The 19,561-nt window shown below is 38.3% G+C and overlaps 1 protein-coding gene across 3 annotated transcripts; it reads right to left on the bottom strand.

The window, feature by feature from the left end:
* Positions 1–3,488: 3,488 nt before the first annotated feature.
* On the bottom strand, positions 3,489–11,236 carry dtwd1 (DTW domain containing 1). Of its 3 annotated transcripts, none has more exons than XM_063065948.1 (5): positions 10,981–11,236; positions 8,801–9,102; positions 6,997–7,140; positions 5,767–6,079; positions 3,489–4,003 (listed from the first exon to the last, which is right to left on the bottom strand). In XM_063065948.1, exons 2-5 carry the CDS (start codon positions 9,074–9,076, stop codon positions 3,771–3,773), a joined length of 966 nt encoding a protein of 321 aa, XP_062922018.1. In that variant the 5' UTR covers positions 9,077–9,102; positions 10,981–11,236; the 3' UTR covers positions 3,489–3,770. The 3 variants fall into 3 exon arrangements, with proteins under 3 accessions (XP_062922018.1, XP_062922019.1, XP_062922020.1); XM_063065949.1 differs by having other exon boundaries at positions 11,014–11,236; XM_063065950.1 differs by lacking the exon at positions 10,981–11,236 and adding an exon at positions 10,765–10,938.
* Positions 11,237–19,561: the final 8,325 nt, after the last annotated feature.

Genomic DNA, 19,561 nt, shown 5'->3' with positions numbered 1-19,561 from the left:
CGCAGACCGGGAGACTGCTTTGCTGAACACCTACGCTCTGTCTGCCAGAGAAAGCAGGATCTCCCAGTGGCCACACATTTTAATTCCACATCCCATTCTGACACGTCTGTCCACGGCCTCCTCTACTGTAAAGATGAAGCCACACTCAGGTTGGAGGAGCAACAACTTATATTCCGTCTGGGTAGCCTCCAACCTGATGGCACGAACATTGACTTCTCTAACTTCCGCTAATGCCCCACCTCCCCCTCATACCCCATCTGTTATTTATTTATATACACACATTCTTTCTCTCACTCTCCTTTTTCTCCCTCTGACTATACCCCTTGCCCATCCTCTGGGTCCCCCCCCCCTTGTCTTTCTCCCTGGGCCTCCTGTCCCATGATCCTCTCATATCCCCTTTGCCAATCACCTGTCCAGCTCTTGGCTCCACCCTCCCCCTCCTGTCTTCTCCTATCATTTTGGATCTCCCCTCCCACTTTCAAATCTCTTACTAACTCTTCCTTCAGTTAGTCCTGATGAAGGGTCTCGGCCTGAAACGTCGACTGTACCTCTTCCTAGAGATGCTGCCTGGCCTGCTGCGTTCACCAGCACCTTTGATATGTGTTGCTTGAATTTCCAGCATCTGCAGAATTCCTGTTGTTAAAGGAGATGGTTATTGACTTCAGGAGAACTTGCTCCACTCATACCCCTCTTTACATCGGCAGCAGCGCAGCGGAAACTGTGAGCAGCTGCAATGCCTGGGAATGTACATCTCACACAATCTCTCATAGTCCCAGAACACATCCTACACAATCGAGGAAGCTCACCAAAGTCACCTTCTACTTTCTGAGGAGGTTGAAGAGAGCTGAACTATGCTCATCTATACTCGTGTCGTTCTACAGATACACAGTAGAGAACATCCTAAATACTTCATCACTGCATGCTACGGAAACAGCACTGTGGCGGACAGGAAGGGCCTACAACACGTTGTCAAAACTGGCCAATGCATCACCGGCACCAGCCTATCTGCCACCCAAAACATATGCAGAAAGAAGCCGGAAAAGGGGATGGCATTAACATCAGAAAGGATCCCACTCACTCTGCTCGTGGACTGTCTGTTGCACTCCCATCAGGGAGCAGGCTACGCATCATCCACACCAGGACCACCAGACTCAAAAAGTTACTTTCCCCAAGCAGTGAGGCTGATCAACATCCCCACCCAAAAACCTACTCTCCACTACCACAACTTTATCATTTCCTGTCAAAGTCACCTTATGTAGACACTCCTGTGCCTAGCATTACTTTATGGACATATAATCAACCTATATATAGAAGCTATCTTATGTACCTGTATTTATTGTGTATTTATTTATTATTGTGTTATTTATTGTATCAGATCTGGAGAAACAATTATTTCACTCTCCTTTATACTTGTGTACTGGAAATGACATTGAACAATCTTGAATCTACTTGTGCTGCCACCTTCAGTGATCCTTATTTCCCAATGTCCTCCAGTTTCCTCTGTACGCAACTCGCCCTGCCATTCATTCCATATGGAATTTTTGTTGAGTGTAAGGGTGTGAAATCAGACATTTCTGGGAAAATAATTCCCACTGCAACGGAGAATCAGGAGAAGAGGGATGAACAGATTGACTTATGCATGGACTTTGTGGGGATGTCTGGAGGGGTTTGGAAAAGCACCCTCCTACTAGGACTTTAGGCTGAAGGTGGGTCTAATACCGCAGACAGAAAATGTAATAATATGTTGAGCAAACACTTAAACTGTTTACAAAATCTATTCTTTTCCCATATGATTAGTTCATCAGACATAGTGATCCCCACCTGCCCATTATAACACCAACTGTCTCATAGCTCCATTGAGCCAAATTTGATGCTGATCTCTGGTACTCTCAATGTTTATATAGTCTCCCTACTAGTTCCACCTAGTACTAAGATTTCCAATTAGAGGCAGAAACACCTCTGCTATGATTATTCTCAACACTGGTGCCCGGCAAGGCTGCATCCACTTGCCCCCATACTCAACTCCCAATAAGAGATTCTGCTTCAACTTCATCTAAAAGTTTGTAGCTGATACCACTGTAGTAGGCCATATCTCAAATAATGAGTTGGAATACAGGAAGGAGTCAGAGAACCTATAACACAGTGTCATAAACAACTGTTTCCTCAAAGTCAGTAAAGCAAAAAGAGCTGGTCTTTGAATTCTGGAAGGGAGATCATGCACATACTCCAGTTTAAAATCAATGGTGATGAGGTCAAAAGGGTTGAAAGCTTCAGGCTCCCTGGAGTGAACATCAGAGGGTCTTGGCTAAGAAACCTCACCAGTGCCTCTATTTCCTCAGGAGGCTGAAGAAATTCAGCATGACTCTCACCAATTTAAACAATGCACCATTGAAAGTATCCTATTTGGATGTGTAATGGCTTGGTATGGCAATTGCTCTGACTGGGACCGTAAGAAACTGCAGAGAACCGTGGACACAGCTCAGCACATCAGAAAACAGCCTCCTTACTATGAACTCTGTCTGCACTGCACCCTGCCATGGTAAGTAGCCAGCATAGTCAAAGACCCCACTCGTCCCAGAATTCTGTCTTCTCCACCCCCCCCCCCACTAATTAGGCAGAAGATACAAAACCCTGAAAGCATGTACCACCATGCTCAAGGACAGATTCTTTCCTGTTGTTTTAAGACTATTGAATAGTCCACTTGTACAATAGGATGGTCTCTTGACCTTCAATTATAAAGTACCTCTTGGGACTTGTTTTGTGATAAGTGTACAAGAGCACAACTCAGTTACTAAAACATTTACTTTGGTACAGGCAAATCTTTCCCAGGTCTTCTGGAGGATCAGTTGAGCTTGCAACATCAATACTTCTCTAACACGATATAGAAACAGTACATCAGTGGGCAAAGTATGCCTGGCTAGTTTGTATTCCCAAACTACTTTGGTTGTGATTGCTATCACTATGGCACATTGTCTGATTTCTTTACTTTGGATTAGGTACAATGGTAAAAATCCATTACCAAAGGCAAACTGTAATATGTGGACTCCGATCTGAATCAGCATACTTGTTCCCTTCATATGACCACCACTGATCTCCTTTTTCTACCCCCCCCACCTCAGAGAGGTGATATCAGTTATTTTACTGACTTTGTTATTTGTTACCAATCATTTCTATAACCAAACTACAGTAGTTCAAAAATGTGAAGGTAATGCAAACAGGGATACATTACTTACCTGCAACCTAATAAAAGAACTCAGATGTCAGCTATATATTATATTACCAGTTATAGAGAAAACATTTATTTAGAAAAAAGTACAGGATAATGTTACAAATGTGAAAAACTGCAGGTACTGGAAATCCAAAGCAACACACACAAAATACTGGAGGAACTCAGCAGGCCAGACAGCATCTATGGAAAAGAGTAAACAGTTGACATTTTGGGCTGAGACCCTTCATCCAGTCCTGATGAAGGGTCTTGGCCCAAAACACTGACTATTTACTCTTTTCCATATATGCTGCCTGGCCTGCTGAGCTCCCCCACGCAGGCTAATGTTAAACTGAAGACCTTGACTGTTTGAACTGGCCATGTATTTCAATTTTTTTTAGTACCCTGTATTTGCAAAAGCAAAAATAAACAAATTATAATTCAAAGAAAAACTTTAAAAGAATAGCAACACTTGGAACAGTCGATTAACTTTTTGAAAAGTGAATTTGTACTATTTCTCTGAAATGTCAATCTACAGAAGGATCACCACTTTTCACCTAATTGTTCAGTTCAGTTTTCCAGCTGCATGTTTAGCTTTGTTGATTAACCTGTACATAAATGAGTAAAAGAAAAGTAGATTGTCATATTCACCACTATAGTTCTCTTTTAAAATCAGTCTGTGATAGTCAACTAGAAAATAGTAAATAGCCTCAATTGTAGCGAGATAGGTGTTGGGCTTTCCTTTCTGGTTACGCCAAAAATGTGTCTTTTGTGTTCTTAGCTCAACATGAAGTAATTCTGCAAAGAGACAGAAAGTATAGGAAAACATTTATATTTTTAAAAACATCATTTACATTCTTATTATCACAAATAAAAATTTCACAGAAAACAAATCTCATTGAAATGTAATACTGAAAATAAAATTCTAAACTGATATATACATGGTCCTATCAGTTTTATGCTCTTTAATGCCAGTTCCATTAATTAAAAAAACTTTATTTCCATGTTTGTACCTGGAGAGTGAAAAATGTTGGACTTTTTTGTCCAGCAAATTGAACTCACTACAGCATGGAATAGCTGAAGATGTTGGTGTAGATGACCAAGAGACAGGAAGAAATAATTAGTTATTCTGGTAGAGTTAGTGGGGAACTCCAGTGCAGCAGAAATAACTTTACTGATTGGTTTGGCTTTATGGGATATCTTTGTAGCCTCAAGTACATCAGACAGTAGCAAATTCAATATTCTTACCATCTAGATAAAGGAGCTTCTTCTGACTGTATTTTTTAAAATATTTTTTCCATTAATATAACTGAGGAAATGCAAATATGAGATTTAGTAAGATAGCAGATAGAACATGAAATGAAACTGGAAACAACTGACACCCAAACCCTGCTCCCTTTGAGCAATATGTAATGGGCTAAACATGTGCAAATCATATTATTATAGAGTTCAAAGGTACAAACTATATCTTCTGCAACTAAGTGGTTATAAAACACATCTACTTTTACTTGCTGCATTGTGAATTGCTAAAGGGGCTAATCTTCATATTAAAATTTGACAGTGCAATATATTAAAGTTGATTTTATCTGCTCCTACCTACTTTACACTTAATCCACTTTTGGTTTTCATTTGTACAGCAACAATATCAGCACAAAAATCAAATGTACCTAAAGATCTCAAGACACTTACAGAGCAGGAAAGCAAACAGAACACAGTTCTGAGACCAAAATGTACACGAAGTTGGATGTCAAGCCAAATGCAAAGTCAAAAAAAGCCTAAAGGGTCAGGGGCACGGGAAAGGGCCATAAAAGGTTGGCAGGGTGGTGTAGTAACTGGTGCTACTGCTAAATAGCTTCCTTTTCTCTAATATCTCAAAGATGCACTGGTAGGTTATTCAGGTTCTGTCAATCACCCTTTCATGTAGGTACATGGCAGACAGTATTGAAGGGCATGTGAGAGAATAAGTTGCAGAGAGATTGTCAGGGATGGAAGTGATAGGATTATTCTAAGATCCAGCATAGACTTGATAAATGGCCTCCTTCATTATCATTAGGAAATTTGGTGGGGGAAGCACATAGGTAAAATACACTCAATGACCACTTAATCTGGTACACCTGCTCATTAAGGCAAATATCTAAGCAGCTAATCATGTGGCAGCAACTCAATGTATAAAAGCATGCAGAATTGGTCAAGAGGTTCAGACCAAACATCAGAATGGGGAAGAAACATGATCCAAGTGACTTTGACCATGGAATGATTGTTGGTGCCAGATGGGGTGGTTTGAGTATCTCAGGAACTGTTGATACCTGGGATCTTCATGTACAATCTCTAAAGTTTACAGGGAATGGTGTGAAAAACAAAAACAAAAAAAAAAAAATCCAATGAGCGGCAGTTCTGTGGGCAAAAATAGCCTGATTAGTGAGACAGGTCAGACAGCTAGACTGGCTCAAGCTGACAGGAAGGTGACAGTAATTCAAATAACTACATGGTATAACAGTGTTCTGCAGAAGAGCATTTTTAAATTAATAATGAACTCCAGCACCATTAAGATAACACAGTACCTTGTAATCGCTCATCAGTAATTATTTTGTTAGTCTGATTCCAGGTGCTGTCAATAAATATCACTCTCTTCAATGGGGTCAGATTTGTCTCCACCTGTCCAGGATCCTGCTCTGTTACTAGATTTTCTCCATCCAAATTATATTCACATTTTGCACGTTTAAGTGCTGGTCCTTCACATGTAATGCACTCATTGTGACTGAGGACATTTTTGGAAGATTTTATAGGAACAGATTTCTTGCCGGCGATGTTAGATAAGTATTTTGGGAGATCGTCAAGGGAAATAGAATTTGGACCAGGGAACACCACTACAACCTAAAATCAGAAAATGTAAGGATTAAATAAAGGGTACAAAGTAACAAGAAAACTATAAAGCAGACCATTAAAAAGATTTCAGGTATCTAGTTGCTCCTATATGGAACTTGCTCAAGCTAGCAAGGAGCTACGGTACTCTGCAAAAGGATCCCTGCAGGTTTGGCACTGTCCTTCTGCAAATGGACTTGGTGATCTAGTCAGAATTAATGGAATTCTCATTGCTGAGAAGTACAGGCACAGGTTCTCTCATCCATCATGCAATACCATCAGCGAGGTGTCTGATCAGTCCCAGTTTCATTATACAGCAGGACAGTGACCAGAAACAAATAGCTCAGGTCATAAAGAACTGACTTCAGTGAAAAGAGGAATAAAGAACTCTGCAAACAAATGGCATGTCCTCCACAGAGCCCTGATCTCAACACCAACGAGGCTGTCTGGGATTTCCTGGAGAAAAAGTAGCAAGCAAGACAATCAAAGTCTGCAGGAGAACTGTGATTAATTCTCCAAGATGCTTGGAACAACCTACCAGCCAATTTTCTTATAAAACTCCATAATAGTGTACCTTAGAGAATTGATGCAGTTTTAAAAGGTAAAGAGCGTCACACCAAATATTGATTTGACTCCGTTGTTTTACTGTTCACTGCTCTTTATAGCAATTTTTTCATACTTATTTATTACTTCATTATTTTTGAAAGCATCTTTGCTTTACAGATTTTTTTAAAACTTGTTTGCAATATTGCCCAGTACTGTAGGTCTCAGTCAAGATTAGACATGTTAATAAAGTACCATTTACTATCTTGTTGAAAAAAAACCTCTGTGGATAATTCAAAAAAAGTTATTTAAGTAATATGATATCAAACTAGAGTTAAATAATAAAAATGTGATTGTAGATAAAAAGTTAGTACTTCTTAACTCACTTCATGGGTATTATCCTTGTATTCTGGCATGCATGGGTATGTGTAAATACTAACATCGTCCTGGGCCAACAGTTTTGCATGTACAGCTGTACTTTTACCGTCAGTCTCATTGGGATGTTTGATAATATCAATCTTCAGAGGGAGCTAGATATAGAAAATATATTAACCTTTTTAACAAGACAAGATATGAATCAACAGTACAAGTTAAAAAAATAAACTACCTCCAGAATTAGAAGTTTACATGCAGGTGGGAGGAGAAGATGGCGGCGCGCCTGCGTGTGCGCAGCCCTCCAGTGAAAAATGATATCGTATCTGTTAAATAGGGGCCGTGGACAATTCTGATTTGATGGAGAATGGACGTGAAAGCACAGAGGAACATCTGGAGAAATTTCTGAAACGCCCGTTCGCTGTTGTCATTACTGTGGTCGGGAATTTTTCGGAGGATAGGCTTCAAAATCCCCAGCCTTGCCTGCTTTTGGCGACCGAGGAGGTCGAATCGTTCGGACTGAGATGGCGCTTAGTAGTCGGTGTCGGAGAGCTGATCAGACCTCGAAGTTTTCGGATGACTCAGAGTCAGATTGTGGTCAGCGTGGCAGGGAGAGTGTTTCTTCCTTCTCTCGTCTGTGAGAGATGTGGGACATTCGAAAAACTTTGAACTTTACTGTGCTCATGGACCTCTTCATCAAGTTATGGTATTGTTACACTGTTGTAACTATACATTATAATTATGTGTTTTGTCAGTTTTTTCAGTCTTAGTCTATCCTGTGTTTTGTGATATCACATTGGAGGAAATAATGTATCATTTCTTAATGCATGCAATACTAAATGACAATAAAAGAGGACTACATGTATTCATAACCTAAAAAAATTGATTTCAGTGAAATATGTAATTGAGAATCATGTAAATTAGGTTCCATAATACAAATCAAGTTCAGATGAGTTTATTGTCATATGCACAAGTACGGTGAGGTGTAGGAACAATGAAAAACTTGCTTGCAGCAGCAAAGTGTACAAGAAATGTCTTTATGAGATTTGGGTCAGACTAAATCCTTAGTTGCCTTAAGATCACAGTGACAGATGTTCAGCAAGCTTACCTCAGGGGAAATTAAAAGTCAATTTCTAAAGTGAGATAAGGATCATGAGAACTAGGTTACTACAAGTTTTTAATATTAATGATGCCAGCTGGGAACATCTTTATGTGTGCACGAGGTTAGTTTCAGCTTTGACTCTCATCTGCATAAGGAAAAGGAAGTCCTGATCAGTACAGTCCAGGCCCTACAATTAGCAATAAGAAGATGGTAGATTTGTTGAATAATAAAGGCTTGAATGATTAAAATTATGATAGAAAATTACTGTTCCCTTTCCATTAGCTATGATAAAAATGTTCTTTGTGTGAAATGCTGTGCTTGGTAATTAATGGAAAATGAATTTAAAAGTTTATCATGGTTATATTTAAAAATGATACAGCAAACTTTTTTTTTATTATTGTGGAAATCACTGAAAAGGCCAGCATTTAAAGTTCTAGAGGCAACCACCCTAGTGGCTGTAGAGTCATATTTAGGCAATTAGGATAAAAATAGTAGATTTGCATTCTTGAAGGGTGCTGATGCACCAGATTGGGTTTTACAACAATCTGGTGAAGACAGTTTACTATTTCCAAGAATAATTGGTTAAACTCTAGAATCTGAACTCATGTCACTGGAGCAGTGGTCCATTTGTTAATCCAGTGAATTATCCGTCAGATGCCCATACCACCTCCCACCCCCCAAGGCACAATAGTTAGTGAATAACTTTAGTTACCAACCTTAACCTGAGGTATCTTATCAATGCTGACACCATCTACCAGAAGGTAACATGAATAGCAATAAAACATCCTTGAACTCTGGCACTTTGGACATTTAGATCGACCATTTTGTTGGAGCGTTTCTAGCACTGTCTGTGAAGCCAGTTTCAAGCCTTTCAAAAAGTCAGAGTCTTCTTGGTTACCAAGTTCACTTGACTGAACTTTCAGCTTTTCAGAACTTTCATTTTTCTTTACACGTGTGTGAAGCTCTTCTTTAACACATTCAGTATTTTCCATCCTGGGAAATGGTTATGGATTTATTTCTAGAAGGCATGAAAAGAAATATAACATTGCTCATGTATTTAAGCTTTAACAACTATTTCCTGAATATTTTAGTCCACCTTTGAAATTGCAAAATACATCCAGAGGTTACCACACATTCTGGAGCCAATAATATGGTCACTAGCTAGGTTCTATTATTACTTATCTAGTCAGAATCAAAATAAAAATCACTACCACAATTTTTCTTCCTGTTTATACACCAATATTCTACCCTCTGCTCCTTATTATGTAATTGCCATCCTTTGAGAACTTACCCAAAAACAAAGTCAATTTCTACATGTACACCAATGACATTACCTCCAACAGATATTGGCCATCTAAGGAAACAAATATTCAGGGATCAGGACAAACGCAGCTCTAAGGGCATGGTTTGTGGACAATATTTTCCCTTGTCCTCCTCATGCTTCAGACTACCTGCAAACACCTCTGAATAATGAATCACTGTCTCAACAGCAACTGTCTCTGCAAAATCTTTCTAATCCGTTGCCTGAGCCGGTGAGCAACATTCCCAGTCCTGAAGGCCTTTTTCAACCAACTTAAGATGGAAACCTCACATCACCTGCACAACTGATGTCAAACTCTCCAAGAAATTACTTTGTGATTCTTCATAGCATGTAGCTTTCAGGAGGGCAGTTGAAATGCTTCAAGGTTATTATTAAAGTTTCATTTAAAAGATGCACTATTTTCATCAACACAAAGGCACAGGATGGTTATGGGACAGCTTTATAAAACACTGGTTTGGTCACAGATGGAGTACTGTGTGCACTTCTCCTAACCCTGCTAAATTATGGGTTTATACAGGACAGGGTTACAGATGCATTTATCAGGATGTTGGATAGACTGAATAGGGTTGGTTTAGAGCAGAAGAGACTAGAGATGGGTGAAACTGAAGTGTAAAAGATTATATAAACTGGGTAGATATTTAGAAACCTTTCACCTTAACAGAGGCCTAAAAAAACTGTAGGATATGGGTTTAGAGGGAAGGGGTAAAAGGTTTAGAGGGGATCTGAAGTTTCATTTTGCTTAGGAGGGGATGTAGGGATGTTTGGAATCTGGAACCCACTACCTGAATGAATGAAAGTGGCAGGTTTTGCTTACAACATTTAAGAGGTTCTGAGGTGAGTACTGTACTTGAATTGTGAAGGCATAGAAGATGACAGACCAAGTGCTGACAGATGAGCGGAATGGACACGGTGTGCCAAAGATTGTATGATTTTAAGATTCACGGAAATCATTGACCTATGAATGCTCAAATATCGAGAAGGCGCATCCAAGGACACCACGTATCTTGATTCTGTTCGGGTGCAAGAAGAACAATAAGAATGAAATATACAGCTCACTGTTAAATCCTCCGGTCCCACCTGTGGCATTAAACCACACATAGAACTCTGCACCCAATTTTAAACCCCAGAACTAGAATGGAATAAGTCTTCTCTATACCAATGCCTAAAAAGTCTGTTTCATACCAATAGATGGGGTGGTGCATTTTAGTATAGAGAACAGGCGTTTCTTCTACCTATCAGCAGACAAACCCAATAACCTACACGTGGATTGTTAGAACAACAAATTACACAACGGTGCGTTTTCAACCCAACCTACAACGCGATGACAGATAACACATGATAATACTAATATTTTATTACCCGTAGTCCGTGTAAAGTTTTTGATAGCTATACTGTGCTATATGGAGAGACTCATACTCTTGGCAATACTGCACCAGAATATGGTGGATCACGCATCGACCTCTACAGCCGCTTAAAGACCCACCAATAGACACCCACTATTAGGAAAACATCATATTGAACTCGAGTGGTCACAGTGCCACTACTATATACAAAATGAAATAAAATGAACCGAACTTGAATCCCCCTTCGCGAAATGTTGCATCATACTCAGGCCTTTCCTCTCTGGCGTCGTTTTCCTTCTCAGTTCCAAAACAAAAACATGGCTCAGATCAAGTTAACTTTCCCTTTTTTAACCGCACTTTTCTCTACACAATAATGTACAGCCACTGCAATTCAGCGAAACGCTCGCAGTTCTCTTTCTTTCAGGTTAGACCCCTTTATTGGGTCAGAACGACTGTCGTGATAACGCTGTGGCGGACGAAAAACGAGGGTGCACCTTTCCTGCCGGAAGTGCCTTGTTGTTAGGGCTACATATCAACAACCGTGCAGTTGAGCAGTTCGTGCAATCTCACGTGATTTCACTGCAGAATCAATATATATTATCATCAACGCACAATAATCTAGGTAAGGAAAGATTCCTGAAAAGAGTTTAGAGGCAGTGCTTGTTTTATTTATTCGTTTTACTATTAGATTAGCGAAAGTGGGGATTTTCTGTCCATTAAAATGCTTCAGTCAAGAGATTCTGAAATTCCAGCCTCTATTAAGTGTGACTAAATTCATACCCGTGATCATGGCAACAGGTGTGCACTCAAAGTCAAACTAACTTGATAAAACTTTGCATCATTTATCAGGTTGGTGCATCGCTGACCCACACATCCACGTACAAATGGTATTGGTGAGTCATTTCCCCCTTTTTTAAATACATTTATTGCTAATAAAAAGCTTCCTATTACCCCCCCCCAAAAAAAAGAGATACAATCTGAATTAAAACAGAATGCAGAAAATACTCAGGTCAGATAGTGCCTGCCAGGAGAGTAACTAGTTTAATGTTTCTGATTGACAGCATTATAGGAGGCCATTGGGATTGTTTCCCTAGCAGATATTATGAGCTAAGGCCATGTAACGAATGAGCATAGTGTATAGCGCATTATTGTCGTTCAGGTTTTTATAAATGTTATTTTAATTAATGTTTTGACCTATTAGGGATAAACAGGTCAAATTAAAGAGTTGTATTTGCATATACAAGCATTGGCCCCATCAATTTTTCAGCATCTCTTAATTTGTTCCTTAATTTAAATTACAGTTATTTCCTCAGTTAGGATCCATTACTACTTGCATTTTTAGCATGGAATTGGCCTTTTGAGCCATGCTGCCAAACCCCTGATTTAATCTTTGCCTAAACAGAAGACAATTTACAATGACCAATTAACCTAACAACTGGTATGCCTTTGGACTGTGGGAGGAAACTAGTGCTCCTGTAGGAAACCTACGCAATCAGGGGAAGAATGTACTAACTACTTACAAGCAGTGGTGGGAATTAAACCCTGTGTTGTGCCACTGTGCCACCCCTGGTTTCTGGAAAATAATTCTGATCTGTTTAGCTATGCAGCAAAGACTCCCCAAGCCTTGGATAGTCATAAATTCTTATACTGTCCCCTGTTACATCCTATTGCCAAGGTATTATTAGGAAAGATAATGGAAATACGGTTATAGTGAATGAGATTTAAAAAATATTTCTTTTTAAGGAAAGGGAAATGTTCCTTCCACACAGATCTGACTTCAATGTAATACATCCAATAAATTCAGAAACTACTGGGAACACTCTGCAGGTGAGGCAGCATCTGTGGGGGGGGAGGAAGTTATCACTTCCAACTGAAATGCTAACTGTTTCTCTTTATATATACACACACACACACACACACACACACACACACACACACACACACACACTCTCTCTCTCTCATCTGACCATAAGACATACGAGTAGAATCAGGCCATTCAGCCCATTGTCAGCTGCCATTCCATCATGGCTGATTTATTATCCCTCTCAACTGCATTCTCCTGTTTTCTCCATGTAACCTTTGACATCCTAATAAATCTAAATCCTATCAACCTCCACCTTTAAATGACCTGCCCTGAACAGCTGTCTGTGGTGATGAATTCCACAGATTCACCACCCTTTAGCTAAAGAAATTTTTCCTCATTTCTGTTCAAAATGGATGTCCCACTAATCTGAAGCTGTGTCCTCTTTAGGATGCATCTTTTCTGTACCTTCTGAATTGTTCTCAGAAACTTCAGCCATTGCTGTTTTGCCATCCCCTTCCAATCAATGTTGGCCATCTCCCCTTTCATGTCTCTGTAATTCCCTTTACTGACACATCTGATTTTAACTTCTCCTTCACAAACTACATGATGAATTCTATCATATTATGATCACTGCTTCCATAAGGTTCGTTTATTTAAGCTCCCTAGCTCTACCTCAATATCTTATTTCTTCACTTTTGACTATGATTGTTCTTGGCAAGTTTTTCTACAGAAGTGGTTTGCCATTGCCTTCTTCTGGGCGGTGTCTTTACAAACAGGTGACCTCAGCCAATATCAATACTCTTCAGAGACTGTCTACCTGTTGTCAATGGTTGCATAACCTGGACTTGTTATATGCACCAGCTGCTCATACGACCATCCACCACCTGCCTCCATGGCTTCATGTGATTCTGATTGGGGGGATAAGCAGATGCTGCACCTTGCCCAAAGGTGACCTGCAGGCTATCAGAGGGAAGAAGCGTCTTACACCTCCTTTGGTAGAGATGAATCTCCACCCTGCCACCAATCAAGGAAGGATGTGACTGCATTAGAAGAGTGCAGTGAAAATTCACAGACTGATTCCTAGGATGGAAGGATCTGCACTGAAAATATTTCATTGAACAATACAAAATTCTCATGGGATATAATAAGGCAGATGTAGGGAGAATTTTTCTCCTGACTGGAATGTTTGAAATCAGGAGTTGCAGTCTCAAAAAGAAGTCAGCCATGTAGAATATTAATACAAAGAAATGTCTTCATACAGAGAGGTAATGAATAGTATAAACTCACTTCCCAAGAGAGTTGTGGGGAATCAATCTCTGATTTACATATATATATATATTTACAGACACACACAGCCTATAAAAAGTATTCACCTCCCCTTTGAAGTTTTTATGCTTTATTATTTTACAATATTGAATCTGAATGGATTTAATTTGTTTAATTTGGCATTTTTGACACTGTTAAACAGAAAAAGACTCTTTTGTGTCAAAGTGAAAGCAGATTTCAACAAAGTGATCCAAGTTAATTACATATATAAATCACAAAATAATTGATTGCACTTTAATATCACACTGCAAATCATCACCAGTGTAGTCAATTGGTTTTAAAGTCATATAATTTGTTAAAATGGAAATTTGTTTTTCAACACTTGTGCGCAGTGAAGGTGTTTCCAAAGATTGTAATAAAAATACACTTGTAGCTAGAAGGTCCAACTGCTGGTGAGTCAGTATTCTGCCAAAAACTACACCATGAAGACAAAAGAACATGCCAAGCAACTCAGCGAAAATGTTATTGAAAAGCACGAGTCAGGAAACGGATACAAGAACATTTCCAAGTCATTGTATATCCCTTGGTGTACTGCTATGTCAATCAAGAAAAAGAAAGAATACAGTACAGATGTAATCTGCCTAGAGCATGCCTTTGCTAAAAGGCATATTGGAGTCTCTGAAGTCTGCTGGAAGAAGGTTCTATGGTCTCCTGAAACCAAAATTGTGTTTTTTTGGCCATCAGACTAAATGCTATGTTTGGTGTAAGCCAAGCACTGCTCATCCTAATGAGGAAGAATGGTAGTGGTTGCATGATGTTGTGGGGATGCTTCACTGCAGCAGGCCCTGAAAGACTTGTGAAGGTAGAGGGTAAAATGAATGCAGCCAAATACAGGGAAATCCTGGAGGAAAACCTGATGCAGCCTGCAAGAGAACTACAACTTGGGAGATTTGTTTTCCAGCAAGACAATGACCCCAAGCATAAAGCCAAAGCTGCACAGGAATGGCTTATAAACAACAAAGTTAATGTCCTGGAGTGGCTCCGTCAGAGTCCAGACCTCAATATAATTGAGAATGTGTGGCTGAACTTGAAAAAGCTGTTCACTCATGATCCCCATGTAATCTGACAGAGCTTGAGCAGTCTTGTAAAGAAGATTGCAGAAAAATTGCAGTGTCCAGATGTGCAAAGCTGGTAGAGACCTATCCACACAGACTCAAGACTGTAATTGCTACCAAAGGTGCATCTATTAAATACTGACTTGAAGGGGGTGAGTAATTGTACGATCAATTATTTTGTGTTTAATAATTCTAATAAATTGAGACCAATTTGTAGAAATTTGTTTTCAATTTGACATGAAAAAGTCTTTTCTGTTGATCAGTGTCATAAAAGCCAAATTACATCCACTGTGATTCAATGTTGTAAAACAATAAAACCAGAAAACATCCAAGGGGGTGAATATTTATATTTTTATAATATGCATATGTGGATTATGTATCATATTATGTCTTTTAGATGTTGTTATTGTACCTACCTGCCTCAACTTTTTCCAGCAGTTCATTCCATATATGCACCATCCTCTGCCTGAAGACATTGCCTCTCAGGTCCTTTTAAATCCTTTTTGTCTCACCTTGCCCTCTAATTTTTAGACTGGGTAAAGTCTATGCATTCACCCTACTTTTGCCTCTCATGATTTTAAAGTGTTAAACTTTTTATTGGCATTGTATATATTTATATATAGCTAGGGTCCCCAAGACTTTTGCACAGTACTGTATTTGTCATCGTGGAGCAGAGAGTGAGTTTATAAATCCTGCAGGAGCAAAGGATGTTGGTTATGATGAAGGTGGAGTGCTACAGGAGGGATGTGGAACCAGTAGCAGAGGAGTGCCAGGGATGGGCGATGGCACATGTGGACACATGCAGCTCTGTGACACCCAGCAAGGTCTTTTGATTCCAAACAGTTGTTTTGTTGAATGTCGCTTTGGTACTTCCCACTCCCTTCTCTCTCCCTTCCCCTTTTCCCAACCATGATTCCCTTCTTGCCCCCTTCCCACTCTCAATCCACAATAGAGACCCATAACAGAATCAGGTTTATCTTCACTGATGCAAGTCATGAAATTTCTATTTTTGTGTGGCGGCAATAAAGTGAAATACATAAAATTACTACAGTACTGTGTAAAAGTCTTAGGCTCCTTAGATAGATATATAGATGTACAGGGATGTATAATACACACATACATATGTACATAATTTTTTATATAAAAACAGACACACACACACACAAATCTAAGAATTTTGCACGGAACTGTATATTAAAAACAGAGATTAAAGACTGAGGTTGATAGATTTATAGATGCTAAGGAAATCAAAGAATACGGTATTGATGCAGGAAAGCCATGCTGAAGTAACACATTAGACACGGACCTAATGAATGATAGAAGAAGTACGAGGGGTAGATTGCTCTGTTCTTACTGCTGCTTCTTACGTTCTTATTATTTATGTATAGTATCCATGATGAATTGATTATGGAATTTCATTCAGTCAGATCTGATGCAAACACAATTTCAAAAGTGAAGTATTTACACTCATCTAAAAAGAAAACTGTATACTAAATGTACTGTAGTATTGAAATCCATTTTAAATTAATGTCATTTTTATTTATAATTTAATTAAAAGGTAAGAAATTCTTATTTGCTATAATATGAAATCTTCTTCCTGCTTTAATAGCTCAATAATTGCTTTAATAGCTCAAATTTTTAATAATTCCTCATCTTAAATATTTACAGAAAATGGGAAGTCTGCCCAAAACGTATGATGAATTTTTGCAATTTCAAGGTTTGGTAAGTGATGCTGTTATTCCAGAACTGAGAAATTTCAGCATAGTCAAATTTAGTCGATTGTACATGTGTTACTGGTGCACATCATAGCCAAGCATTCCAAATATATTCCTGTTTAACTTCCAGGGTTTTCTAACTATTTTCTTGTTCAGGTGCTCAATTATCATTTGCAGTAACAACATTTTTGACCCTATAAACTTATCTTGAATTTATGTTGGCCATAATCAGCTACGATTTACCTGAAGGACTACTGTCTATAGCCTTGATCTCTCTTTAATGTATATTGCTGATTATTTTGTACATTATTGAACCCTCTGCCACATCTTTGCCCCACAGTAAAACATTGTTAACAGCCTCCTTTGCACATGTACCTTTGTCTGCATTTTGTTTACAGACCGTGAATTTCCTTAATTCCATTTGAAATACATTTCTGGTTCTGATTTTTTTTAAATATGCCACTTGAGGTTTATCTTTGCCGGTTGCAATTAAAACTTTGCTAATCCCAGACCCTTCTTTCTCTTTCTGTCAACTGTCAGGCTTTTTCTTACAAGTAGGTTTATTGCCCAAGAAGAATGTTACATACCTTTTTCCAAGAGGATTTATCATGCTGCTGTGCTTGTAACTTCATTTTGTTTGTTGATCAAAGCCGTAATTGTGAAGTATTTTAGTTGAGCTTAAATTTATGCTTTTTAGTTTAAGGTTTCTGGATTTCTAGCATGCTGACAGTGAACTGATATTTTCCTATTTCATTGGTTCCAAATGGCTAATACTGAAAACTTTCTTCTCCTTAACTAAATTCTCACTTATGCATTATTAGCTTTATAAAAGTAGGTTGTCAAACCAGTGTGTGTCATTGTGTATTGGTTAATAAGCAAAGGTGGTTTTGGTCTTGCGTTCGCAATAACGTACTATTAGATCTTTGTTTAATTTCTGATCCTTTGAATTCTTGTGGGAGTCAAGGTGGTGGACAGTCTTAATTCCAAAATTTCAGTTTATTTTAGAGTACAAACAAACTTACAAATACTAAGCAAACTAAATAAAGAGTTGAGAAACGATGCTGAGAGGGGAATTAATGTGAAGGGTTGTAACACAAAAGAAGAAAGACAAAGGAATAAAGGTGGCACTTCTCAAAAATCTTATCACTTTTATAGACAAGATGAAGAAAATTCCTTAAATAGTGATAAATTAGTGAATAGGCTACGCAATTAAAACAATTGCATCACATGGGTAATGTACTAATACTTAGCCAATGAGAAACGAGAAAGGTGATAAACTGTTAGTTAAGTTGCTGTACTGCTTTCTGACAGTGAGTGTGAAAAATACATGAGTTTCTTAAAAATTACAAATCTTATAAAAAGTATTATTTTTTAAAGAAGTGGTTTCCAACAATACTGAATTGCAAAGTTAATTTGCTCACTGAAAATAAAGTAAATCCAGCAGCTCCTAGCTATTAAGTATTAAAAAGTCATTATTAACCCTGCATTGCTCAAAGTTGTATTTTTCATGTTATAATTTACTTTAATGAGCTAGTTTGGCGGCCAAGTATGAATTTCACTGAATTCTATTTTTATTTGCTTTTTTGAATCATTGACAGAGTGTGTAATTTGGTTTAGTAGAAATATACAAAGTATTTCAGTCAGTTTTTATTGTAAATAGCCCATCTATTATTTTACTTTCTGTTATTATTAGGTACATGTGTTAAATAATGCATTTTCAGTTATTAATATGAGCATAAGGTGCTGTTACAATATCCCAGTCATTTTAAATTGTTTTCAAAATTCTTATACTTGATCAAAACAACAACTTTTCAGATGTATATATGCTTTAAAAATCACCCACATCTTATAACAATTCAGCGTGCCTTCATTTGGACCCTAGGAATTGAAAAAAATGTTGTGTGGAATTGAATGGTTTGTTTAGAGGGGTTTGAAGGGAAAGATTGTGATGTTGTAGATGAAAATTATCTTGGATGTCTCTGATTATTGCAAAATTAAAGATTATAGCTAAATTCCATCTGAGATTTCCAGGAAAGTAGCTTTGTTTTTTTCTACATATTTTCATTTACTAGGTTAAGTTGATTTTTAAAAAAATTGTGTTATATGTTTAAAATCTGGGTAATTTTAATGAGCAATTGTAGTGAAATAGTATAGACAAATGCTGTCAGTTCAACTTAAATTCAACTTTCCTCTGCTACATTGCCCTCTGGACTTCTTGTGATCTGGAACTCATTATGGAGACATAAAGCAGAAGGCAATAAAGTTATTGTTTCATCACAAAGCTAGTGAATCCAATGGTTTTGCCTTTGGACTTGAAGGTTGGAGACTAAATTATGAACATGTACAATGATATTTATAAATCAAACAGTTAACTGAGAAGCTCATGTTCAATCTCACATCAGAGTTGCATCTTAATTTACCAAAGTTTGTTGTGTCTGACCCACAACCACTTCCATTCAATATATTCCAGTGTAGTTGTTTACTGTTATATAATTGGCGGATATACAAAATCCAGGCCCAGGAACAGAGTGCATGGCCAGATTGTGTGGCTGGTGGTCTCAAAGCTGCTTTTACTTCCTGGGAGATATCGTAGTGTTCCCTACACAAGTCAGAACTGACAGTGCTACAGTCAACGTCGAAACTCTACGGCACATTACAAGCCCTTTGGCCCACCCACACTGTTGTGCCGACCATGTAAGCTACTCTAGAAGCTGTCTAGATTTTCTCTAGTGCATAGCACTCTATTTTTCTAAGCTCCATGTACCTTAAAAGACAAGAGGGGAGCGAGAAAGACTGCTGCCATTATGCTGAAAGAAAAATGGTGATACTTAAGGCACAGCACCCTTTACCTGTATTCATTAACCAAACTGTTATAAGTGTTATTTACAATCTACAACAAATTGGATATATGAT

Source organism: Mobula hypostoma, chromosome 13 (assembly GCF_963921235.1).
Source record: "Mobula hypostoma chromosome 13, sMobHyp1.1, whole genome shotgun sequence".
Lineage (NCBI taxonomy): Eukaryota > Metazoa > Chordata > Chondrichthyes > Myliobatiformes > Myliobatidae > Mobula > Mobula hypostoma.
The sequence above is the reverse complement of the archived record's forward strand: the minus strand, read 5'-3'. Positions and strand labels throughout refer to the sequence as shown.